Source organism: Taudactylus pleione, unplaced genomic scaffold, assembly GCF_031769625.1.
Source record: "Taudactylus pleione unplaced genomic scaffold, aTauple2 ptg000885l, whole genome shotgun sequence".
Taxonomy (NCBI): domain Eukaryota; kingdom Metazoa; phylum Chordata; class Amphibia; order Anura; family Myobatrachidae; genus Taudactylus; species Taudactylus pleione.
Genome location: NW_028285286.1, coordinates 1,874,935 through 1,902,158, shown reverse-complemented (window position 1 = coordinate 1,902,158; position 27,224 = coordinate 1,874,935). Strand labels below are relative to the sequence as shown.

Here is a 27,224-nt window from a genome sequence, read left to right as displayed (position 1 = left end):
CAGATCTGCAAGGCTGCTACGTGGTCTTCTGTCCATACCTTCGTGAGGTATTACAGGTTTGACACCTTCGCCTCTCGGGATGCTTCCTTCGGGCGGCGGATTCTCCTTTCTGCACAGGAGCGTCCCCACCCTTAAAGGATACTGCTTTGGGACATCCCCAAGGTATCCTGTGGATACCCTATGGACCCTGAAGTAGAAAATATGAGATATGGTAAGAACTTACCCTTGTTATCTCTATTTCTACGAAGTCCATAGGGTTCCACAGGACTCCCGCCCTGTCGCACCTGTGCTGCAGATGGGCTTTGCTCTGGTCACCGGTTTTCCGTCTCCCTCTGGTGAGAATGTGATTCTTGTATGTGTCCAGATCTTTGTTCTCTCTCTTCCTTCTCCTCCTCCGGCCTATGGCTTGGTAACTAACTGAGGTGCCTTGGCCCGGGGGCGGGGTATAGGAGGGGGACCTAGTGCATCCTGGGAGGCTGAAAGCTTAACTCTTTGGTGCCCTGCGACTGACGTCACACCTATACCCCAAGGTATCCTGTGGAACCCTATGGACTTCGTAGAAATAGAGATAACAAGGGTAAGTTCTTACCATATCTCATATTTTATCAGGACGACAAATCCACCTGTCATGTTTCCAGGGTGACGCTGGACTGGTATACAGAATATTCGGTAACCTGGATGGACTGGCCAACTCGGTGTCCAGATCTTAACCCCACTGAGAACCTCTGGGATGAATTGCAGCAACGTTTGCGTTCTAGGCCGACTAGACCTTCCTCAGTGTCACAGTTGCTCACTGTACATAAGGCAGAATAATGGCAAAACATACCGCCTGCAGCTGTCCAAGGACTTGTGGGCAGTGTGCCGAGAAGGGCGTCTGCAGTAATCACTGCACGTGGTGGGCCTGCAAAGTACTGACACCAATAACATCTCGATGATCTATTTGCTGTCCAATCACTTTTGTCTACATAGTGTACACTGCACTAAATATATAGTGATTCGCCTATAGAAGCTTTGCATGCAACGGAATAGACCAGCTGTATACAGTATGCGGAACTTTGCATTCCGTTTCCAGGGTGTGATTCGCATGTGCCAGCCGGGGAGGGGGCTTCTGACCCGCAGGGGTCCCAGGCATGGAATGTTATGGTTCTGCTATCTGTGGCGATCGATTTAATAAATTAATTCTTATACTTGCTATAATGAGTCACTAAGCAATGTTTGTACACATATAATATGTATGATATGGGGCATGTGTTAGCATCGCAGACGTGTAATAAACCTGGCTAATAGTGGGACGCTGTCTGTGAGAGGATTTTATCTCTCTCTCTCTTTTAGGATTGCTCTATTACCAACATGGCGAATCCCTACCACACTTGTAGGCTAACCTAGTTATTTATTGTTGGATTTTGTATTTTCTATCTGTATACAATGTGATATCATCAATAATTGCGTACATAAGTCCTTCCCATATCTCAGCAGCCTGATCGTTTAGGAGTGCAGTCTGTGATAAGTCATCCATTTATGGGGGGTATCCAATTGGCCACTGTAAATTACCGCTGCTATTTACCACGCCTGGGGCTATCCAATTAGCCCCGAAGTCGGCCTGACGTGAGCCGTTATCGTGGGGGGGGGGTTTCAGGACCCGAAAAAGAATCCACGATAACTGCCATTTTTTTCACCTGAAAAAAGGCGAAAACACATAGGTCCGCGAGCTTATCGGTGCACCTTTGTGTTTTCGGGAGAACTATCCTATTATTTTGAACGGGGATAATCGGCGAAAAATTCCAGTTTTTCGCCAATCGCGGGGGTCAATTAGCGCCCGAACAATGTTCGGTGCTAATTGGATACCGCTCTATGCCTGAGAACAGCGTTCCCTTCCCTGCGTGACATGTACAGGGAGACGTTAGATAGCGCCTGTGTGCTATCCTGTGTAAGGGGCCTCCTGATGCTGGCCTGTGTGGTTGTTCCATGTTCCCCTTCTTTGTCTATAATGTCAGATTTTTGTTAAATATGTCATTCGTTTGCCACTGAACAGCCCACATTTGTGACTGTTTAATGTCCGATATACTCATAGCGCCTGCAGCAAGTTCTGCGCTTCTTTTCTGGCGCAGGAGTTTTAATCGATGTCCCGGCATTTGTGTGGTCCTGTCTGTATTACCTGGTCAGTGTACTCGGGAACCTTGGCTGGAGTGCTGATGGTATAGTTCTCGCTCCCATGGTCTCTGCCCGGTATATACAGATGTATGGACAAAGGGCGTCTGTCGGCGCAGGGCGCCATGTTTGAGCTCTCCACATGTTCACTCGAGTGACAAAGACTCTGGGGTATATTTGCTAAAGTTCATTTGTTGCCCACAGCAACCAATCAGATTCTATAGATTATCTTTAGAATGTGCTACATTAATAAATAGAATCTGGTTGGTTGCTATGGGCAAGATCTCCATTTCTATAATCCTGCACTTTAGTAAATATACCCCTCTATCTCTGCAGCAATGCCCGGAGCATCCTGAAGATGCTGCAGGGAGCTATAAGGGCAGAGGTGTGACCGTCTGAAGTGTCCTAAGGACACTCCAGATGGCACTGCCATTCTAAGCACCCTGCTAGACAGATGAGGCTAGCAGAAAAAAGCTCAGAGGGCCAGACCAAATTATTCCGGGGGCCTTATACGGCCCCCGGGCCTGAGGTGCGACAAGCTACGTTACTACGTTCCGCTAACACGAGCACCCACATGCGCATAGCGGCACCACCCACTGTTTTCTTGTGCACAGCTACACTCGCCATGGCTGGTTTCTGGCTGGTTTCACCTACCCCGTGCTCAAAAGATCCGGCAGAAACGGGCTTCCCATCGTCATACGCACTTATAATAGCACGGAAGTCTATATACACGCCCACTGCGCTCCCATGAGTCCTCTCTCTTGTGTGCATTAGCAAGTTAGCTGCCCAGATGACAACTAGACAAAGTACCAACCAATCAGCTCCTAACTGTCAAGCCACAGGCTGTGTTTGAAAAATGCCAGGAGCTGGTTGGCTGGTACTTTATCTCCGTCCACTTTATCTCATTGCAAGGCTTAGTAAATAGACCCCTTAACCCGAATCTATGGGCTGACGAGGGCTAGCCGCGGTTTTACAGCCTTGGGAAATTGCCTGATAATTGAATAACTCCAGGGCGTTAAACCATGTAGAATTGACTCTGCCCCTAAGTGTGTATGTGTGTGTGTATATATATGTATATATGTATGTATGTGTGTGTGTATATATATTTATATATATATATATATATATATATTGTAACATTTATTGTCGTTTTGTCATGCTGCAAATCTTGCGACCATTAGAGGCTGTGCCGCCAGGCCCCTGTTACATAGAATAATAATCGCACGTGTCTGTGTAGTGCGAGTCTTTTTGTGCAGAAGACATTTCCCCCCAGCAGTTCCTGGCAGTCAGCCCGTTGTTTTGGTAGAAGAGGTTTAGCAAGTTGCTTGTCACCCTTAATGAATTGGAGCAAATCTATTTATGTACGGCAGCATATCTTGGCGAGCGCTTATGTGCCTCTCGCTGTAGGTGCTTGCAGTCCTTTGACAGCTCTTGCATAATGTATACGGCGTCCGCGGAGCCTGTGCTTACTCGCAATGTGTAGTGTCTTCCATATTTCCCCTGGGCTATTGTTCTTCTCGTTACCGCCACGTTGAGTGCAGTCGATTAAAATATGAGAAGTCAATGAGATCTCCCAGGATGGAATCCCGCCGCTCTCCTCCCCGTTACACGGAACCTCTGACTTAAAGCTGCAGCCGTGATAAGTTCTTTCCCTGGTGGGTTACGATGGAGGATATAACGGGGTGATTTATTAGCTGATCCGTATGAATGCGCATTCTGCATATAGTAATTATTACAAGTCTGTTTTTGTACTAAAAAAATAATAACTTTCCTACTTTCCTACTTTTTCCCCTCCCGTCAGAGGAGGCCAAATAATTCTTCCTGATAAATGAATTCCTTGTCCTGCCCTGTAAAAATCATGCTCCCCCCTCTCTTACCCTTCTGTGTGCAGCCCCCACCACTGTACTGTAAGACGTCTGTATATTCCCCCCAGGAATTACCCTGCAGCACCTCTGTGCAGCCACTCAGGTACCTTCAATCAGTCCCTCTGCAGTCCCTGCATTTGTCATCCTATGCTTATTTTTACTGCCCCTACCACAGGGCAACCGGGGTCAGTCCCTGCCTTCTAACACACTTGTTCTGCCAACAGTCCGGCCTCTCAATGCCAATGTGTACAGCCCCCGTCCCTACCCATTACTAACCTCTCCTCTGGGTGGTAACTTGCCCATTTTGTGATGTAGCACAGGGGTCGGCAACGTGTATCACTACACATCCCAGCATGGCCTGCCACAGTTTTTCTCTTAGAGCATGGTAGTGTTTTGGCAGGGCATGCTGGGATGTGTAGTTTCACAGCAGGTGTGGGGCGCACATTGCCTACCCCTAATCTGACAGATACGTTTTTGCGTGGGATTAATGATTAAATGTTGATGCTTTGCTGTTAGGAAGTCGAGGGACAGACTTTAACAGAAATATGGCAGTGTGCAGAGCTGTCCTGAAAGGAAAGAAGGTAAAGATTACAGGGCCTGACTTACTACGGATCGCAGTTGCGAATACGCTTGCAGACCTGCTGCGAAAATATTCGAATGAATGCGTTTGCAATGCCGTCGCATAGCCAGCATAGAGATGCCAACTACCGCTATCTCACATCCGTAATACCTCACAGTCCTGTGTATACATCTGTAACATCAGTCACAGCTCAGCCAGCATAGAGACACCCACTACTGCTATTTCACATCTGTAATACCTCACAGTCCTGTGTATATATCTGTAACAACAGCCACAGCACAGCCAGCATAGAGACGCCCACTACTGCTATCTCACCTCTGTAATACCTCACAGTCCTGTGTATATATCTGTAACAACAGCCACAGCACAGCCAGCATAGAGACGCCCACTACTGCTATCTTACATCTGTAATACCTCACAGTCCTGTGTATACATCTGTAACATCAGCCACAGCTCAGCCAGCATAGAGACACCCACTACTGCTATCTCACATCTGTAATACCTCAGTTTTGTGTATACATCTGTAACATCAGCCACAGCTCAGCCAGCATAGAGACGCCCACTACTGCTATCTCACATCTGTAATACCTCACAGTCCTGTGTATACATCAGTAACATCAGCCACAGCACAGCCAGCATAGAGACACCCACTACTGCTATCTCACATCTGTAATACCTCACAGTCCTGTGTATACATCTGTAACATCAGCCACAGCTCAGCCAGCATAGAGACGCCCACTACTGCTATCTCACATCTGTAATACCTCACAGTCCTGTGTATACATCTGTAACATCAGCCACAGCACAGCCAGCATAGACTCCCACTACTGCTATCTCACATCTGTAATACCTCACAGTCCTGTGTATACATCTGTAACATCAGCCACAGCACAGCCAGCATAGAGACACCCACTACTGCTATCTCACATCTGTAATACCTCACAGTCCTGTGTATACATCTGTAACATCAGCCACGGCACAGCCAGCATAGAGACACCCACTACTGCTATCTCACATCTGTAATACCTCACAGTCCTGTGTATACATCTGTAACATCAGCCACAGCTCAGCCAGCATAGACACCCACTAATGCTTTCTCACATCTGTAATACCTCACAGTCCTGTGTATACATCTGTAACATCAGCCACAGCTCAGCCAGCATAGAGACACCCACTACTGCTATCTCACATCCGTAATACCTCACAGTCCTGTGTATACATCTGTAACATCAGCCACAGCACAGCCAGCATAGAGACACCCACTACTGCTATCTCACATCTGTAATACCTCACAGTCCTGTAAATACATCTGTAACATCAGCCACAGCTCAGCCAGCATAGAGACGCCCACTACTGCTATCTCACATCCGTAATACCTCACAGTCCTGTGTATACATCTGTAACATCAGCCACAGCACTGCCAGCATAGAGACACCCACTACTGCTATCTCACTTCTGTAATACCTCACAGTCCTGTGTATACATCTGTAACATCAGCCACAGCTCATCCAGCATAGAGACACCCCCTACTGCTATCTCACATCTGTATTACCTCACAGTCCTGTGTATACATCTGTAACATCAGCCACAGCACAGCCAGCATAGAGACGCCCACTACTGCTATCTCACATCTGTAATACCTCACAGTCCTGTGTATACATCTGTAACATCAGCCACAGCTCAGCCAGCATAGAGACGCCCACTACTGCTATCTCACATCCGTAATACCTCACAGTCCTGTGTATACATCTGTAACATCAGCCACAGCACAGCCAGCATAGAGACACCCACTACTGCTATCTCACATCTGTAATACCTCACAGTCCTGCGTATACATCTGTAACATCAGCCACAGCACAGCCAGCATAGAGACACCCACTACTGCTATCTCACATCTGTAATACCTCAGTCCTGTGTATACATCTGTAACATCAGCCACAGCTCAGCCAGCATAGAGACGCCCACTACTGCTATCTCACATCCGTAATGCCTCCCAGTCCTGTGTATACATCTGTAACATCAGCCACAGCACAGCCAGCATAGAGACGCCCACTACTGCTATCTCACATCTGTAATACCTCACAGTCCTGTGTATACATCTGTAACTTCAGCCACAGCTCAGCCAGCATACAGACGCCCACTACTGCTATCTCACATCTGTAATACCTCACAGTCCTGTGTATACATCTGTAACATCAGCCACAGCTCAGCCAGCATAGAGACGCCCACTACTGCTATCTCACATCCGTAATGCCTCACAGTCCTGTGTATACATCTGTAACATCAGCCACAGCATAGAGACGCCGACTACTGCTATCTCACATCCATAATACCTTGCAGTCCTGTAAATACATCGGGAACATCGAGTAACATCGGCCCCTCACACACAGTTACAACAGGCCAGACTTTACTCAGAAATTGCTAACCTCGTGGCACGCAGTGAGTACTCAAGCTGCGTATGCCGTCGCAGTGGCTAATTTTGCAACGGCATTCAAATGGACAGGCAAGCCTGAGTTTCCCCAACCATTCCCCCTTCTCCACCAGGAAAACGCTCACAGCCTGTCACTCACTCTGCGATGGGTTCTTATCAGCATAGGTGATCGCAGTGCGATCGCAAAGCTAACTCACACACGCGCACTGCGGTGCCAATCTGCGTTCGCGGTTGCGATCCTTAATGAATCGGGCCCACAGTCTCTTGCTTGCTTCTTTTTTCTCTTTAAGTCTCCATTTGCCCATGTAGCAGAAGCCTCTGTTCTGCTGACTAAGGTGATATTTCTGAGGACGCATCTTTTCAGGTGACTAGGAGCTAGTGACATCGCTGTGGTGTAATGTAATAGAGGAGATCATGTACGGGCTGGACCAGAATCCATGGAACAGCGTCCTATCCATTCACTAGCAAATAGTAGAAATCAGGAGGCATGAGGCACGGCGTACCTCAGCGATGTCTTAGTGCTGACGATTGTTATGTGAACTGAGGAAACACAACCTTAAGCCTTCCCCCTGCTTTAATGCGTTAAAACATAACATTAGTACTTATTCCTGTCTGACTGCTCTGGCGCAGATTACCGCGTCTATGTAGCTGTCACATTTGTCTCTGTCTCTTCCAGGCTGGGTAATATATTCTAATGAAAATTCATTCAGTTGATGCAGACCGAGTCTTATCGCTTTCTATCAGCGGTTCCGCCTGTTCCCTCTCTCGTGTTGTCTTTCTCGGAGCTTTGTTGTACTCGCGGTCGATTCCTCGAGCTTTTCCAGGATTGATGGGACATTTACCGCATGAAGCGTTTTTGAAATCAGAGGCTGCATGAGCATAAATCAAATCCGCTCATGCAGCCTCTTCAAGAAGTGTTTTTGCCGGAAGGGACGTCTCATTCTTGACGTCCTATAAATGAACATTAGAAGCTGTTCATTATCGGCTCATTATGCGGGACGAGCGTTACACTGCGTCGGGATGAAGAGAGAGCACCGTGTTTTTGTTTTATTTTTATTTATTTTTTCTTGCTAAAATTGTGTATGGTTTGTATTTTAAAGCTATCATACAGCTTTGTAAAATGTAACATTAATAGTACAGAGTGAGCTTAATTCTTACTACAAGCTATAGTTACTAACAGACATTATAATATTGAGACAAACTAGCTATGAAGCTTTGCCCGTCCGTTTCTGTGTCTGTTAAATGTCTTAAGAGTTCTTTAAATAAGAGGCTGATGTCATGTGGTCTTTCAGAGCCAATGTACTGCAAGCTGGCAGCTTAATGATGTCACAGGAAGTTCATCAGGTGCACAGTGAGCATGGTCCTGCGAGTACATAGAGACGGATTCTATGTCGCACGCGCAGTGCTGGTGCCGGGCGCGGTGAAGTGATATTTTTTCTTCTGCGCATGCGTACAGTCAGTGTGCGCACAGGGTGCGTCTCTGAAAACGGTTGTGTACAGACGCTCCTCCGCTCACATAGGAGGCCATACTCGTTCGGGGAAACTGCCCTGCCATAGTGTAAAGACGCCCCCATCTGCGTTTCAGCGTCTGCAGACATTGACAGCGGGCGTCTCAGCGCTTGCACATTCGGACGCACGGATGTGCACCAGGGAAGGGCTCTGTAGCGGCATTTGGATGAAGTCACAGACGGGGGACCGCCAATAAGCGCTCTTCTGCGCTGGTATATTGAAGTGAAGTGGAGACACTGCTCCCAAATCACATGGGAGCGATTACACCAAGAAGTCGTTACATTCTGCGTCTTCTGAGCTTAAGCGCTGTCAGGTGACGGGTGGAGCGTTCACCCTCTTTGCCAGGGTGAAGGAGCGCGTGATAAGGGCTTCCGTCTTACGCCTCCCTATGTAGAGGCTGGCTGCCATCATAGGACATATAAACCCTCTAATGTATAAAGTCAGAAGGGTCATCTGTTTGGTTATTCCCAGGTGACCGTCTTTCCTCACCATCCCCATGCCCATCCCAGGCGGGGCGACATCTGTTCTGTTCTAGCCATGATAACACCTGATCCTTTAGGTATCTCCCGTGCATGGATACAAGTCTTCTGTTATAAAGTATTTCAGTAAATAGTGCCTTTTCCAAGTGCACCTGAGATCCCTGTGCTTTATATTGTATAAAGCTTTAATTTTAGGAAACAGCGCAGATACTCGCCTCCTTCGCTATAAAGTCATCCTTATAACCTTCATTTAAAAGAACCATAGGGAAAGGTCTGGTAAACTAGTACAATATAGCCATAATGTTAACAGTGATTATTTCCTTCTATGGGACCATTGCGCTTATGTTGGTGCTAGAGAGACTCTAATTATCATTATCCTTTATTTATGACGCCACAAGGGGTCTGCAGAGCCTTACAACGTACAGTACATAAACAGGAACAGAACAAACACAAAACAGTACAGAACATTGCAGGACAAGGTTTATAAACGTTGCTGCAGCCTCAGCCCTAATACACAGATATCAATAAGGTGCATTCGGGCGCTATTAAGGGATGTTGTTCTAAAAAGCAGCTGCTGTTAAATGGGAGGAGTCAACTCCACATACAGATAGATATCAAAAAAGAAAGCAAGCAGCGCTAATAATGGCAAAATGCACAACAATACAGTCAGGTCCATAAATATTGGGACATTGACAGAATTTTCATATTTTGGCCTCTATTCACCACCACAATGGCTTTGAAATGAAACATACAAGATGTGCTTTATCTGCAGACTTTCAGATTTAATTTGAGGGTAATTACATCCAAATCAGGTGAACGGTGTAGGAATTACAACGGTTTCTATATGTGCCTCCCACTTTTTAAGGGGCCAAAAGTAATGGGACAAACTAAACATCCTAAATCTAACTTTCACTTTTTAATACTTTGTTGCAAATCCTTTGCAGGCAATTAGAGCCTGAAGTCTGGAACGCATAGACATCACCAGACGCTGGGTTTCATCCCTGGTGATGCTCTGCCAGGCCTCTACTGCAAATGTCTTCAGTTCCTGCTTGTTCTTGGGGCATTTTCCCTTCAGTTTTGTCTTCATCAAGTGAAATGCATGCTCAATCGGATTCATGTCAGGGGATTGACTTGGCCATTGCATAACATTCCACTTTCTAGCCTTAAAAAACTCTTTGGTTGCTTTTGCAGTATGCTTCGGGTCATTGTCCATCTGAACTGTGAAGCGCCGTCCAATGAGTTCTGAAGCATTTGACTGAATATGAGCATATAATATTGCCCGAAACACTTCAGAATTCATTCTGCTGCTTTTGTCAGCAGTCACATCATCAATAAATACAATGGAACCAGTTCCATTGGCAGCCATACATGCCCACGCCACGACACTACCACCACCATGCTTCACTGATGAGGTGGTATGTTTTGGATCATGAGCAGTTCCTTTCCTTCTCTTCTCTTCCCATCACTCTGGTACAAGTTGATCTTTGTCTCATCTGTCCATAGGATGTTCCAGAACTGTAATGGCTTTTTTAGATGTTGTTTGGCAAACTCTAATCTGGTCTTCCTGTTTTTGTGGCTCACCAATGGTTTACATCTTGTGGTGAACCCTCTATATTAACTCTTGTGAAGTCTTCTTCTCTTGATTGTTGACTTTGACACATATACACCTACCTCCTGGAGAGTGTTCTTGATTTGGCCAACTGTTGTGAAGGGGTTTTTCTTCACCAGGGATATAATTCTTCTGTCATCCACCACAGTTATTTTCCGTGGTCTTCCGGGTCTTTTGGTGTTGCTGAGCTCTCCAGTGCGTTCTTTCGTTTTAAGAATGTTCCAAACAGTTGATTTGGCCACACCTAATGTTTTTGCTATCTCTCTGATGGGTTTGTTTTGATTTTTCAGCCTAATGATGGCTTGCTTCACTGATAGTGACAGCTCTTTGGATCTCATATTGAGAGTCGACAGCAACTGATTCCAAATGCAAATGTCACACCTAGAATCAACTCCAGACCTTTTACCTGCTTAATTGATAATGATATAACGAGGGAATAGCCCACACCTGTCCATGAAATAGCTTTTGAGTTGATAGTCCCATTACTTTTGGCCCCTTAAAAAGTGGGAGACACATATAGAAACCGGTGTAATTCCTACACCGTTCACCCGATTTGGATGTAGTTACCCTCAAATTAAATCTGACAGTCTGCAGGTAAATCACATCTTGTTTGTTTCATTTCAAAGCCATTGTGGTGGTGAATAGAGGCCAAAATATGAAAATTCTGTCAATGTCCCAATATTTATGGACCTGACTGTATATCTCACAATTAAATAGTATTTATTACAAATAAATGTATAAAAGATTTTAAAAATCAATATTAAAATACATAGTACAAGAACCAATGATGCATACACTTGTTCCTAATTTATAGGTTGGACTAAAATAATACTACTCGCTAGAATAAAATGGCATGTAAGCATGCTGGAGTATAGGCCATGTACTAGGTCTCCCAATTCCACACCGCTGGAGGAACAGTCCCGTATTCAATAGTGGTTGTTATCCCAATATTAATGGGGGGTTGTAAATTCCTCACCAGTAAGCGTTGTCTTGTTGGTAGAGTCCTTTATATTTGGCAAATTAAAAAATGTCCCAAATTTTGGAGTAGCGATGGTAAGTTTTGAAGTCCAGTCCTGGTTCAAGCGTGATAGTAGGTTCTTGATAAGTCCTTGATAGGTTTAAGATCCACATCCAGGTGTGGATTGATTTTTAAAATCTTTTATACATTTATTTGTAATAAATACTATTTAATTGTGAGATATATTGTTGTGCATTTTGCCATGATTAGCGCTGCTTGCTTTCTTTTTTTGTTATCTAATACACAGATAAGCAGCAGGATGGCAGAACCCAAAGGTTTGGTGCCGTTGCTGGCATGGGGGAGATGATGGTATTAGTGAGGGAAGGAAAAGCACATGAGAGAAGAGCTCACAATCTAATCTACAGGGACACGAACTTCATGTTTGCTCCTAAACCAATATCTGATAAATGAGATGGGGTGCACTGGAGGTGGGAATTGTTATCACACCCCTATAATGTGTAATGTCTAAAATAAAAAAATAAAAAAACACATTTGTTTTCTCCACTCTCAGCAATGGTCATAAAACCTTCCCGTACAGATGTTTATTATTATGAACCTCATTAGATAAAATCATATTCTGCAACGTTTAATTTAGAGATTTGGTGTTACAATTTTTTTAAGCAAAAATTGTACGATTGGGATTTCGAAATGAGCAGAGAAATAATTACAGTCCGTACCAGGCACTATACAACATGAGGAGCTTAATGTTCTAGTGTTCATTCTAGCACCCTGCATCGGCCACAACCCGAGCAGTTCCTCTCTCCTGCCTGCGGTGTCACTCTCTGATCTGGTGCTTCTAGCACACACTGGGCTGTATATCAGCAGGTTGTTGCATCAGCTGAGTCTGCTAGAAGCACCAGAGCAGAGGGCGACACCCCAGGCAGGAAAGAGGAACTGCACGGGGTTGTGACTGGTGCAGGGTGCTAGAATGAACACGGTTAGCGGTGCATATTAAGTACTGGAAGATGGGTGAGAATACAGGAAAGGGAATATTCACATTCTGAATCATTGTTTTCTTTTCTAGGACCCTACTTGTAACAGCGACTCTGAATACAACACGTGAGATGTTTGCGCCTCACTCCCACGCGTTTATAGACCTAACAGGAGATTTTACTGCTGGTAAGTAAGTCTCATACCATAAGACAGACGTGAAGCCTCCTGTATTGATTGGTGCATACATGTATATACAGGTGTGTCCTCCTACACTTAGGCCCGTATTCAATTTGGAGCAAAAAGTCAGAGTCCAGACTTTTTGCCGTCATCGGAGGTTTTGCGTCCGAAAAAGTATCGCGCGCGTATCCCCACATTCAATTGCAAATGTGCGAAAACGGGGCCAGGTGAAATGGAAATCTGTGAAAGTCCTGTTGTTTTTGGGGAAATCAGCCTGACACCCCCCAAAAGATGCTCTGACGTGGGGGATCACTATGGGTACCCCCGATTAGCCCTGGTGGAAGGTATCTGGGGTTTTTAAATGGTCTCAATAGGTGCTATTTATCGTTTTTGAGCAAGTGGTGAAGCATTTTGCAACTTTTTCGGGAGAAAATATGTATTCCCATCACATTTGGGGTACATGAAAATGGGTGCAACCATATTTTCAAGTTGCTAAAGTCAAGTATTAAATAGCGCCAAAAACGCGCCTTCAGTAATCTCTGTCTAGCAAAACAAACAAAACGCTAAACCGCACAGCGCGGCAGGCGGCTAGACACCCCCAAAATTTATTTCGCTAGTTTTTAAATTTGTACCTTCACTTTAATTTTTTTCGCCCATTTTTTCAAAGTTCTCTTTTGGGGTGTCCTTTGTGGGGGTTTTAAGCGTTTTTTGATGCAATCAGCGTTAAGGGGGGTGTAAAAAGGGCTTAAGGGGATTGCCGCAATTTTGCACCCCAAAACCCCGATTCTGCATTTTTTTTCCGCTGGATATCCATTGGCGAAACTTTTTCCGCTGGTTACAATACGCAAACTTTGCGCACCGGCGAAAAAGTCGGAGAAATTGAATACGGAGATAAGTGGAATCGGCGAAAATGTCGTCATCGGCGAAACAGTTTAGCCGAAAACGGTGTTCCGCTCCAAATTGAATTCAGCCCTTAGTCTCAATACTCCACGCGGCGCGAGTCTCCTGCAGCGCTGTGCAGTTTAGCGTTTTGTTTGTTTTGCTAGACTGCGTGACAAAACCACTTCACGAAACCGCACTGATTCATTTAACATGCGAGACTCGTACATCTGTGTGCGGCTGAGTCTGGATCTGTACAACCCAACTTGGCGTGAAAAAAAAGCTGCCATCGCTGCATCTTACGACTTCATACGCAGATTCGGACACCGTTGCACACATATGTACAAGTGGCGCGTATGAAATGAACCGGCGCAGTCTCATGAAGCGGTGCACGGGACCTGGCTCGCGGCAAACAAAAGAAAAGTCTGTACAGTAGGCTAAGCCAGCACAAGTCACCCTGTCGTCGTTGGCCAGCAATAAGTATGTCTGTGCGTCGCCAGAATATAAAGCGGCCGCAATATATTTGTTTTTTTCCATTATTAATATTATCATTTTTAAATCCTGTGGGAAAAATCAGCGACCATCGCGGGTGCTTGTAAAAATATTTTTAGCATAAATTAGATTAATATACTGTGTGACAATATACAGTGCTATGTCTAGAAATCTATAGTCTCTTTACCATTATTATGTTTAATAGTCTTGTAGAGTCTAGAAAACTGTGTAATATAGAATGGCAGAGAATGGATTAAAGCATGGCCCGCTCGCCATGTTCCCCAGCTGATAGAAAAACATAATCCGGGTGCAGTTTAATTATAGAAACCATGTATCTATAATTTAAAATGTAGGATCCTCCGCAGTCTAGTTGGCAGCTTTTGGATTTTACAGCTGTAATCAGTGTCCTGTCTATGGAAGTAGCGAAGCAGATCGGGGGGCTGTACAATCTGCTGCGTGTGCTATTACCCCGGGTTACCTGCTGAGATGTAGAGCTCTCGAGCGCTTTCCTGCTGCAGTCATTAAAAGTTTTCTCCCGGTGACTTCTCCGTAGCAGCCATTGCAATTGGGCATTTCATGAACTACCCCCTAAACAGGAGCTGTTCCCATGCAAGTTATCATGGTATAAAAGACGTCTGTACATCTTCGTGTTGCATGCACTTTTCAGCTGGCGGGGTGCAATGGGCTTGTAAAATGTATGTCTCTGTTATACCCCCTCCTAAGACTTCCATGTTCTGGATTGGGGTGAGGGTCTTTTTGTAATGAGGGTTGCTTGGTGCAGCTGCATATCCGATCACCCTGTGATTTTCTGCCTCTGTGCTACTGTACATGTAGTTCGTTCTCAGGATCTGCTCCTGTTTATTGCTTATGTCCTGTACTAGTGCAGAGAACTGTTTATTACTTTAGAAGTAAATAAATGATTAATTCGGATTGACCAGAAGTCACAGACCTGGTTTGGTGAACAAATGTTAATAGAAACTACTTATAATGACGCACATGATGCTTTACAGGTAGTGAGTGACAGTTGGGCGCCTTTAGGAGATCTTATAATGTAACCAGTATTTAAACCCTACTTTTGTGGCGCCTCATCCTGGCTCCTCCCACTGGTGGATACAATTACAATGACGTTTTTGGCAGTGGACGGTAGAAACAAATTAAGTCGCTGCATTCAGGGGGGGGGTGTTTCAGAATCCCGAGGCCGGCATCCCAAAAGGGTCAGGATACTGACACCTGTGGGTAAGTATCCCAGCTCTACCCCCTAACGCTCCCTCCCCGCACCCTAAACCTAACACCCTGCCCGCATGTGCAGCACCTCTGACACGTGCACCCCTGGCTTAATGTGACTGGCTCTATAGTGACCCCTCCATACCTGAAATCTACCACAACGGGTACTGCGCAGATTAGAGGCGTATGATAGCTGATGACGCTCCTGCTTCCCCTTCACCATAACACAAAGCAGGGATGGAGAGGAGTCTCCGTGTGTGTATCACCCTTTCTCCTGTAAGAATAGCCGTCAGAAAGAGAGAGCGCTCCGTACATGTGGTTCCTCTGTGGACCTAAGGCCATGTTCCATTGTATTCATTCCTGTAGCCTTGGAGCATAAAAGTAATGTGTTAAGTACCCGCGGATAACAAATCGGTCCTTTTTGTTGCCCTTGGTGACAGAACACGTCGTACTGTTAGAATAAATGGAATCTCCCAGCTGGCTTTTAGCAGATGATTGTCTTTTGGTCCTGGCTAGTTTTGGCTTAGAAAATTAAAACTTTTAACCTTGATTTGACGTATACGAGAAGTTCGGCGTTTACGGAGAGTGACATAAGATCAGACCGGGGCCTTGTTCTTGCTGGTCCCCTGGAATCAGAATGGTTCTGCCTCAAAAGAGCTTGTTACTTGGAGTCTCCTAATGGTGGTGACAGGGGAACGTAAACCGTTTCTCACCCCATTAATGGGATTCTCTGTATTTACCCTCTGTCATCAGCTGGGAGAGATTAATTCCTCTCACTACTGATATCTACTGTGCAGTAAATAACACCAATACTGATAAATGACTGAATGAGTGGGTTAGGGGAGCCTGTGCTATCACTGGGGTCTGTCCAGGGCCTTTGCACAAGTGGCTTTCATTGTCCTGTACACAACTACGGGGCTGGTTTACAGTTAGGAGCAAATGCAGCTTATTGGGAAGAAATTCACACCTGGAAAAACCATTTTGGTACAATGTGGAAGCTGGTGTAGAACCACGATGGGCCTGGCTGGTGTAGAGCCGCGATGGGCCTGGCTGGTGTAGAGCCGCGATGGACCTGGCTGGAAGATGCAATGTAGGAGTAGAGCTGGCTGTTATGCCCGTGCGGCTTGCAGTATCCACGCTGCGCCCAGGCTGCTGAAGCTCAGTAAAATTAGCTCCTAATTACTGTAGAATCGGCACCTGTACGCAGGGCCTGTGCAAGGCTTCTCGGCACCCTAGGCAAAACTTTAGCCTACTTCCCCCAATCAGCCAGCCACTTCCACTTTCGGAGACATCCTTAATTTCGTGACAGGCAGACTCAGTGGCTAACCTCCGGCTGCCGACGCCCCCGGCAGCTGCCTAGGGGTAGAGCTGGCCCTGCCTATACGACTTAGGACCTGATTCAGATTAGTTCGCTGTTTGCGCTCGCTCTGAATCAGGGCGTTGGTTTTGTTTGGCCTCCAGGCCGCTCGCAAAGCTGTGGGTGACCACCCACAGCTATTGCGAGCGGCCTGGCGATGGTCGCGATCATCGCGACCATCGGGCTTGCATCGAGACCCTGCAGGAGAGTCTCGGCTCCCGCAAGCCAGAGTGGACTCCCTGCTCTAATAGAGCAGAAAGTCCACTACCGACATCACGAGTGATGTCAGTTGGGCCGCCCACAAACGGCAGGCGTTCCTAAGGGAACGCCTGCGTTTGTGCAGCCACCCCCCTCCCCGCCTACAAAACGGGGCGAGCTGTCAATCAACATCGACAGCCGCCCGTCTTGTAGTGAGTCCTGGAGCGACGGAGCTGCCGTCGCTCGCTGCGGCTAGCTCATGCGCACGCCCGAGGCGGCGCATGCACAGTGGTGGAACATCTGAATCAGGCCCTTAATCCACTGCTTGTTGATGATATTTCCACAGCTCACTTCCCAGGTTCTCTTTTCCCATTGTCTTTCCATGATATCTACTCAGCGACTAGTCAACTTTCCACCCATGCTCCATACACCTCCCTATCCGGATTTTGTACTCCGTTACCGGCAGATGTTCTCTATAACGTGGTCTGTCCCGGCCCTCTGCTTCATGGTCTATTAATCTTTTCTGCATCCAGATTTGTATTGTATGTACTAATATATGTCTGAATCTCTCCTCACATTACTAAGCAGCTGGACCATAATTCTGAAGCACACTCCATGGCCAGGTGATCACAGGTTGTGCACAGGTTGTCTCTCACGCTCTATATGTGATCACTGTAACCAGGTGTTGAGTATGTGTCCACCAGAGTGTGGCTGAGATTGAGAGTTCCACAGGTTTATTACACCCCTCTAAGGCAGAGTCTTGTGTTTCCTTTGCAGTAAGTAGTGTATAGTGTACTTCTTGTTAGATCGCTCTTGACTCTCGTTATGTCATTTGTGAGCCATGATTCTGGGCCTTTGCTCAACCTGCTTGTGTAATACAGCAGTCCCTCTACGATGGTACAAATGCCTTTGAGCTGGCACTCCGTTGTCTGTGTGTCTGTGAAGGCTAATTGTGGTGGTTGTTTATAGTGCTGCTTGTCTATAGTAGTTGGATATGAGACTGAAATGCTCATTACTCACTGTTCATTTCATAACCGTCCCTCCTCTTGTTTTTGCCATATCTCCCTCCTATCCCTGTGGTTCTCAAAATCTTTTATTTTGTAAGTTTAGAGTGCGTCCTAATCAACTTTAGTTTTGCAAATTTATTATTAATTATGAATTACATAATTATATCCTGATCGTTATAAAAAAAAACATAAAGTACGTACTCCGAGCAGCCATGGGTCTGGAAACAGTCTCCCAGACATGACTGCATATTCCTTGTGGGTTTTGGAAGGTTTCGCTCTTCGCTACTATAGCAGTACAACCTCCTCCGGGCATGGATGACTAAACTTGAGCCTTCTCCTGTATTTATTGGAGATGAAAAACACGTTGGGGGCGAGTTTTTTGAACAATCCTCCATGTAGAATTTTTCCAAACCCTTCATGTCCTTGGATCTATGCCGATGGACCACCGCCTTCAACTCCAACTACAGGTTTCCTATGGGGTCTATGTTTGGAGAATGAGATGGTCATTGCAAGATGGTGACCTGGTTGCCCTAAAAGGCAAACAGTCATTGCAGCTCTGCCCCTCATTACTGTGCGGTTGGACGTATACTTGGGTATATTCATCCAGTCAGCCTGTTTCAGTGGCTTTCTACCACGTGATTGGTGCCCTGTTCGAATCCAACGGGGGATTGATGGAGATCAGCAAATGTCTGTCTTCTGTGATTTGGTTGAGGTCCCCATTGGGGATGCGGTCATAATCACGCATAGACTACCGGCACCGAAATCTCGACATCTGTCAGAATCCCGTCTGCCGGCATCCCGAAGGTAAGTAGCGGAGTCAGGGGGAGGGTTAGGCAATAGTGGGGGAGGGGGTGGGTTTAGGGTACCGGGACGGTTAGGTTTAGACATTAGGGGTGGAGGTTAGGTTTAGGGTGTGGGGAGGGGGAGGGTTAGGTTTAGGCACATGGGTGGGAGGTTAGGTTTAGGGTGCGGGGAGGGTTAGGCACTAGTGGGGGAGGGTTAGGTTTAGGCACTGGGGGGGAGGTTAGGTTTAGGGTGCGCGGAGGGTTAGGGTTAGGCACTAGTGGGGGAGGGTTAGGTTTAGGCACATGGGTGGGAGGTTAGGTTTAGGGTGCGGGGAGGGTTAGGGTTAGGCACTAGTGGGGGAGGGTTAGGTTTAGGCACATGGGTGGGAGGTTAGGTTTCGGGTGCGGGGAGGGTTAGGTTTAGGCACTGGGGGGAGGTTAGGTTTAGGGTGCGGGGAGGGTTAGGGTTAGGCACTAGTGGGGGAGGGTTAGGTACTAGTGGGGGAGGGTTAGGTTTAGGCACTGGGGGGAGGTTAGGTTTAGGGTGCGGGGAGGGTTAGGGTTAGGCACTAGTGGGGGAGGGTTAGGTTTAGGCACTAGTGGGGGAAGGTTAGGGTTAGGCACTAGTGGGGGAGGGTTAGGTTTAGGGTGCAGGGAGGGTTAGAGTTAGGCACTAGGAGGGGAGGTTAGGTTTAGGGTGTGGAGAGGGTTAGAGTTAGGCACTAGGAGGGGAGGTTAGGTTTAGGGTGTGGAGAGCGTTAGAGTTAGGCACTAGGAGGGGAGGTTAGGTTTAGGGTGCAGGGAGGGTTAGGCACTAGTAGGGGAGGATTAGAGTTAGGCACTAGTGGAGGAGGGTTAGGTTTAGGGTGCGGGGAGGGTTAGACACTAGTCGGGGAGGGTTAGAGTTAGGCACTAGTGGGGGAGGGCTAGGTTTAGGGTGCAGGGAGGGTTAGGCACTAGTAGGGGAGGATTAGAGTTAGGCACTAGTGGAGGAGGGTTAGGTTTAGGGTGCGGGGAGGGTTAGACACTAGTCGGGGAGGGTTAGAGTTAGGCACTAGTGGGGGAGGGCTAGGTTTAGGGTGCGGGGAGGGTTAGGCACTAGGGGGTGAGGTTAGGTTTAGGGTGCGGGGAGGGTTAGGCACTAGTGGGGGAGGGTTAGAGTTAGGCACTAGTGGGGTAGGGTTAGAGTTAGGCACTGGTGGGGGAGGGTTAGGTTTAGGGTGCGGGGAGGGTTAGGCACTAGGGGGTGAGGTTAGGTTTAGGGTGCGGGGAGGGTTAGGCACTAGTGGGGGAGGGTTAGAGTTAGGCACTAGTGGGGTAGGGTTAGAGTTAGGCACTGGTGGGGGAGGGTTAGAGTTAGGCACTGGTGGGGGAGGGTTAGGTTTAGGGTGCGGGGAGGGTTAGGTACAGGCACTGGGGGGGTGGTTAGGTTTAGGCACCGTGGAGTGAGGGTTAGGGGTAGGAAGAGGAGAAGGGTTAGGATACCTACCGACAGGTGTCTGTATCCTAACCCTGTCGGGGTTTTCACAGCCGGGATCCCAAGTGCTGGCATCTTGAATCCAACCCCCCCAAATCTGTCTCTACTATTTATTTTTCTTCTAATGCTATTGTACTAGATTTAGTTGCATTGTGTGTATTATATATGTGAAATGCAGTGGATGTGTATATGAGGTCAAGACTATAACTTTATTTATTTTGAAATCCTTGTATTGAAAGAAAAGACTATAGTCTGCTCTGTATCTCCCTACCACGTTGTCCGTGGCCTAATTGTTCTCCATGTTACAGGAGTCCCAGAGGAGTAATCCGCATGTGTAGTTTCGCTCGGCAGCGATTGTTTGCGGGAGCTGAGCTCGGAGCCCTTTTCTGTTCCAGGAATCTTCTGACATTAAGAAATATGAGATGGGAAACGGCTCCTGACAGACTGATCTCTGACTTGTGAGAAGACTTAATACAATTATCCCCTGCAGAGGATTCATCACGGACATGTTTATTAGATTGGGACTTGGCTCTGATATGTGCCCGTGTTTAGAAGTCTCCGGGTGACACCAGATCTCTGCAGCCCGCAGGCTGAATTCAGAGTGGCATACGTACACAGCTGACGGCTCAGGCTCACCCATGTTTCCTTACTACTGGCGTGTATATACATACATTCATACTTATACACATACAAATCATACATACATATACACATAAATGCATACATGCATACCTATACATATACAAATCATACATACGTATACACATCCATATACAAATCCTATATTCGTATACACATAAATACATACATATACAAATCCTACATACATATACACAAATACATAGAAGTGTACATATTTATATACATATATACAGTCAGGTCCATAAATATTGGGACATTGAGTTGTCCTAGCGAGTAGTATTATTTTGGTCCAACCTATAAATTAGGAACAAGTGTATGCATCATTGGTTCTTGTACTATGTATTTTAATATTGATTTTTAAAATCTTTTATACATGTATTTGTAATAAATACTATTTAATTGTGAGATATACAGTCAGGTCCATAAATATTGGGACATTGACAGAATTCTCAGATTTTGGCCTCTATTCACCACCACAATGGCTTTGAAATGAAACAAACAAGATGTGCTTTACCTGCAGACTTTCAGATTTAATTTGAGGGTAATTACATCCAAATCAGGAGAACGGTGTAGGAATTACAACAGTTTCTATATGTGCCTCCCACTTTTTAAGGGGCCAAAAGTAATGGGACAAACTAAACAGCTATTTCATGGACAGGTGTGGGCTATTCCTTCGTTATTTCATTATCAATTAAGCAGGTAAAAGGTCTGGAGTTGATTCTAGGTGTGACATTTGCATTTGGAATCAGTTGCTGACGACTCTCAATATGAGATCCAAAGAGCTGTCACTATCAGTGAAGCAAGCCATCATTAGGCTGAAAAATCAAAACAAACCCGTCAGAGAGATAGCAAAAACATTAGGTGTGACCAAATCAACTGTTTGGAACAGTCTTAAAAAGAAAGAACGCTTCGGAGAGCTCAGCAACACCAAAAGACCCGCAAGACCATGGAAAACAACTGTGGTGGATGACAGAAGAATTATATCCCTGGTGAAGAAAAACCCCTTCACAACAGCTTTCCAAATCAAGAACACACTCCAGGAGGTAGATGTATATGTGTCAAAGTCAACAATCAAGAGAAGACTTCACAAGAGTGAATATAGAGGGTTCACCACAAGATGTAAACCATTGGTGAGCCACAAAAACAGGAAGACCAGATTAGAGTTTGCCAAACAACATCTAAAAAAGCCATTACAGTTCTGGAACAACATCCTATGGACAGATGAGACAAAGATCAACTTGTACCAGAGTGATGGGAAGAGAAGAGTATGGAGAAGGAAAGGAACTGCTCATGATCCAAAACATACCACCTCATCAGTGGGAAGCATGGTGGTGGTAGTGTCATGGAGTGGGCATGTATGGCTGCCAATGGAACTGGTTCCCTTGTATTTATTGATGATGTGACTGCTGACAAAAGCAGCAGAATGAATTCTGAAGTGTTTCGGGCAATATTATATGCTCACATTCAGTCAAATGCTTCAGAGCTCATTGGACGGCGCTTCACAGTGCAGATTGACAATGACCCGAAGCATACTGCAAGAGCAACCAAAGAGTTTTTTAAGGCTAAAAAGTGGAATGTTATGCAATGGCCAAGTCAGTCCCCTGACCTGAATCTGATTGAGCATGCATTTCACTTGATGAAGGCAAAACTGAAGGGAAAATGCCCCAAGAACAAGCAGGAACTGAAGACATTTGCAGTAGAGGCCTGGCAGAGCATCACCAGGGATGAAACCCACCGTCTGGTGATGTCTATGCGTTCCAGACTTCAGGCTGTAATTGCCTGCAAAGGATTTGCAACAAAGTATTAAAAAGTGAAAGTTAGATTTAGGATTGTTTAGTTTGTCCCATTACTTTGGCCCCTTAAAAAGTGGGAGGCACATATAGAAACCGTTGTAATTCCTACACCGTTCACCTGATTTGGATGTAATTACCCTCAAATTAAATCTGAAAGTCTGCAGGTAAATCACATCTTGTTTGTTTCATTTCAAAGCCATTGTGGTGGTGAATAGAGGCCAAAATATGAAAATTCTGTCAATGTCCCAATATTTCTGCACCTGACTGTATGAATACATGCATATACACATATGCATACATTTACACAGACAGACGTACATAGTCACACTGTACATGCATACATATACACAGACATACATAGACACACTGTACATGCATAGACAGACATACATAGACACACTGTACATGCATACATATACACAGACAGACATACATAGACACACTGTACATGCATACATATACACAGACGTACATAGACAGACATACATAGACACACTGTACATGCATACATATACACAGACATACATGCATACATATACACAGACGTACATAGACAGACATACATAGACACACTGTACATGCATACATATACACAGACAGACATACATAGACACACTGTACATGCATACATATACACAGACAGACATACATAGACACACTGTACATGCATACATATACACAGACAGACATACATAGACACACTGTACATGCATACATAGTGTTCCCGCTAGGCTGTTTTAGCGAGGCGCCGCGCCCTGCCCGATCTTAAAGGGGCAAAATGCACCCTGCCCATCTAGTGGAGCCTCACTAAAACAGCCTGGCCTGAGCCTTCCCCACCCGGGGTCGCAGTGTCCAGCAGGTGGGCTAAGTCGCGGTGACCGATCTCCACCGGGTGACCAGTTATCTATTAACAGTGAGGGGAGAGCTTGGGAAAAGCCCAGCACCTCCTTAAGTGATGGGCATGCTCCCAAGTGTGACAAATTGTGGGGGTGTTGTCACAAGGACACACCTCTACCTGCTTGGACACGCCCCTCCCCATTTGGACACCCCCCCCCCTTTTCGGGAGTGTCTTAGTTGCAGTAGTATGCAACAAATCGCTTCACACGACTGCATTGATTTAATTTGATATGTGACACTTGTGTATCTGTCTGCGACAAAGTCTGAGACTCTGGGCCTCATTCAGACCCGCTCGCTAGCAAACGGCCGCTCGTTGCAGACGATGTTCGCTAATGTGCGCATGCTTGCAGCTCGCAGTGCGCGTGCGCAAACTAGTACGAGCGATCGCCCTGCCAAGACAGCCCAGTGGAGTGAGTGACAGGAGAGGCCATTTGTGGGTGGTAACAGGAGCAGGCGAGCAGTAACGGTGGAGTGGAGTTGCGGCCGCAGGCGTGCCTGAGTGTTTCAACGCCGTTTCAGAGGCGTGCATAATTAACATGCAGCGTCAGAGTACACGTCACCTGGCTGATTTTTACACTGAAGTGCTCGCAGTGCTTGCGGTAGAGTACAGTCAACCGCAAGCGCTGCGGTCTGATCCGATGGTTCCCGATGGTTGTATATACTTCCTGGAGATGACGTACGCTAGTGGGCGGCTAAAGACAGGCTGGTGGGCGTCTGTAAACACAAAGTGATCGCTCGCCAATACATAGTGGGCGTGCTTATGCCTTGCTGTGCGATCGTCTGCCTTGACTTAGCTGAATTTCCATACGCTGGGAGCGAGCGGCCGCACCTAGCGAGCGGGTCTGAATCAGGCCCTGTGTGTTGGAAGTGTTACAATGCAGCGGCCATGTCTTTTTTTTTTCATGCCAAGTTCTGTTGTGCTTGGTATACAGACTCGGACGCACACAGATATAAAAGTGTCGCACATCCGATTGTCGTGTCCCAGATTGTAGGGCAGATCTGAAGATGCGACGTACGACCAGCGGGGACGCGCATTGGCATCATGATCGTGAGTGGACACTCACGATTTGGGCATATTTTACACGATTTGTCGTAATCTGGCAAATCGTGTAAAATATCGCTATGTGTGTAGGCACCTTTACCGTTCACTTATTGCCATATATATTCCAGCCCTAGGGCCTGATTCAGAGCCGGTTGCTATTTGCGGTCGCTCGTTCAGAAAATAGGGGTGGCTATTCAAATGAGCCTCTAGGTCTGATCGAGCGAACAAAACTTGCGGTCGTTTTTTGGAAAACTACGCCCCCCGGCCGGTCGCATCCTACGTCATGTCCGCTATTTATTAGATTAATCGAGTACATTGACCAGCGTATGAACTGCTCGCTATTCTTGTGGTTGGTTTTTGCTTCCACAATCTTTCGAGCAGTTCTGACTATAAAATAACCCAGTGACGTGGTCGATGATGCTGCTGTATTAATTATGCACACCCATAAAATGCCCGTTTTGACCTTTAAGCACGCCTGCGTTCTGATCTCCACTCCCCGTTTTCAAGCACCTTCCCCTGTTACCACCCACATACGCCTCCTCCTGTCACTCAAAATAGCAGGCATTCGCTGTTTATCGAACAAACGATTTTCGGCCGCACTGACTGGTTCGCGCATGCGTATTACGATCCGTACGCATGCGCAGTTGTGCAAACATCGCTCAGAACGAACGAGCGGCCGCTTACGAGCAGCTCTGAATCAGGCCCCTAGACAGGTGCCATAGTAACAATATAATCAATGTTATTCACTTCACCGGTCATTGGTTGTACTGTTATGGCTGATTATATATATATATATATATATATATATATATATATACGCACACTGTATACTGTACATGTATGTTTTAATTATCATCATAGCAGCAGCAATGTTGTCACATCTATTAGAGCTCGTCATCATGGTGGAAAGACGGCATAAAAACTGTTATTAATTGTATCAGTTTGTTGCATATTTTTACATTTTGCCAGCACAATCCTTGATTGATTATCCCCATTGCAGATAGCGGTGTTACATTTCCTAGGCACTGAATAGGTTAAACGCGCTTTTCCAGTCTTCATTTGCTGGTTGGCTCCCTAGCGCAGACCCACGGCTGTAGGATTTCCCCGCAGTATGTGCCGAGAATCGGTAATGAAGGCTGAGGGCTGCTTGTTCATACAAAACAGCTATTGACAAAGTAACTGGCACAGAGCGGCGGGGGGTGCGGGGCGGGGGGGCACGGATTCTCAGAACGGACCTTTGACATTCACTGGAAAGGTCAGAGCAGTCGTCCTGGTGCGAGTGGCGAGCAATAATCTTTCTATAAATAGCGTTTCCTATGGGAACACGCACAACAGCTCCCAGCGGCACATGATACACTTGTAAAGGTTGATTAACCTGTAAATGAGACTGAACTTGCAGAGCATCGATTAAGCGCCCGTACAGCAGGGTAGGGGTTAAACGGGGATTACAGGGTCGGATCAGCTTAATCCCATTATATATTACCTTGCTGCATCCTGAAATGCGCTCCGTTACGGTTCCTCTTATGCGAAGTACCCAGTCACTTCCTAAGTAGTGGCCTTGTCATCTGGTTTTATGTTGTTTGTGTAATGCGATGCTGGTTTTCCCAGTTATCTCCTGGTCTGTTTTATATTGATACCAAACTGCATTACCAGTTGGAAAATCAGAAAAAAATAAACATATGTATCCAAAGCATCCAGCACACATCCTTACCCGCGCCAGGCGCTCGTACAGTGTTTCCCCCGATGCCACACGTCTCTGGGTCTTCCCGGTCATATGTATTGTACTCTATAAACACGAAGGTGTTTTTTTTTTTTTTTTTTTTACACTACTTATTTCGAGGCTTTAAAGACCATATCATATAATAGCCTAGATATCCTCTAATTGGGGCTGATAGAGGGCTTGATTCAGACTCGGTCGCAAGCGCTGAGCGCTCGCAGTCGGGTCGATGGTGGCCCAGAGCGCATGCGCACGACGGACAATCCGTCGCTCCAGGTCTCGTACCAAAGGGGGCGTGCTGTCGATGTTGAGTGACAGCTCGCCCCCTTTGGTGGGCGGGCCGGGGGGTGGCTGCCAAAACGGAGGCATTCCCATGAGACCGCCTGTTAGAGTTTAGCAGTAAACTTTCACATTGGTTGAGTTTTATCTTCAAAATGTGAATAAGATTTTAAATCGTGAGAGTTCTTTAAGTCTAAAAAAATATGCAAGTTCACTCTGGTACTTTGTTTTTGGACTCTATTACATTGGCAAAGTTTAAAAAGTGTCAGAAACTCTCACTTTTCTAAACTCTCACCCTATTACATTTGGCCCATAGTGTTCACTCTAGCTCTGCGGCAGGCAGGCAGGGCGCCGAAGCTAGGAAATGGGACGTGGCCGCATAAAAGGGGGCGTGTCTATAAGACACGTCACCCTTTTCCTCACTCTTGGGGGTGTGCCCGACACTTATGCGCCGTTGACAGGGAGGATAGATGCCAGGCGCATGCGCCCATCGACTAGTCGCCGGCGGTGAAGACGACACCCGCAGGCTGTGAGGCAAGGGCGCTTTTTGCTCACTGCGCATAGACACCTCGCTAGAATGAGTGACTGGAGAAGGCATTTATGGGTGGTGACAGGGAATGGTCGATGGAAACCGGGGAGTGGTGGTGCGAACACAGACGTGCCTGAGCTTCTTAACGCCGTTTCAG

At 46.4% G+C, this 27,224-nt stretch overlaps 1 protein-coding gene across 1 annotated transcript in view; it reads left to right on the top strand.

Moving 5' to 3' along the window:
- Positions 1-27,224, top strand: part of ITFG1 (integrin alpha FG-GAP repeat containing 1) — a 270,576-nt gene that overhangs the window by 38,560 nt on the left and 204,792 nt on the right. The window contains exon 6 of the mRNA XM_088458986.1: positions 12,664-12,758. Within this exon, the coding sequence (XP_088315112.1) occupies positions 12,664-12,758 (95 nt within the window). The remainder of the gene's footprint in view (positions 1-12,663; positions 12,759-27,224) is intronic.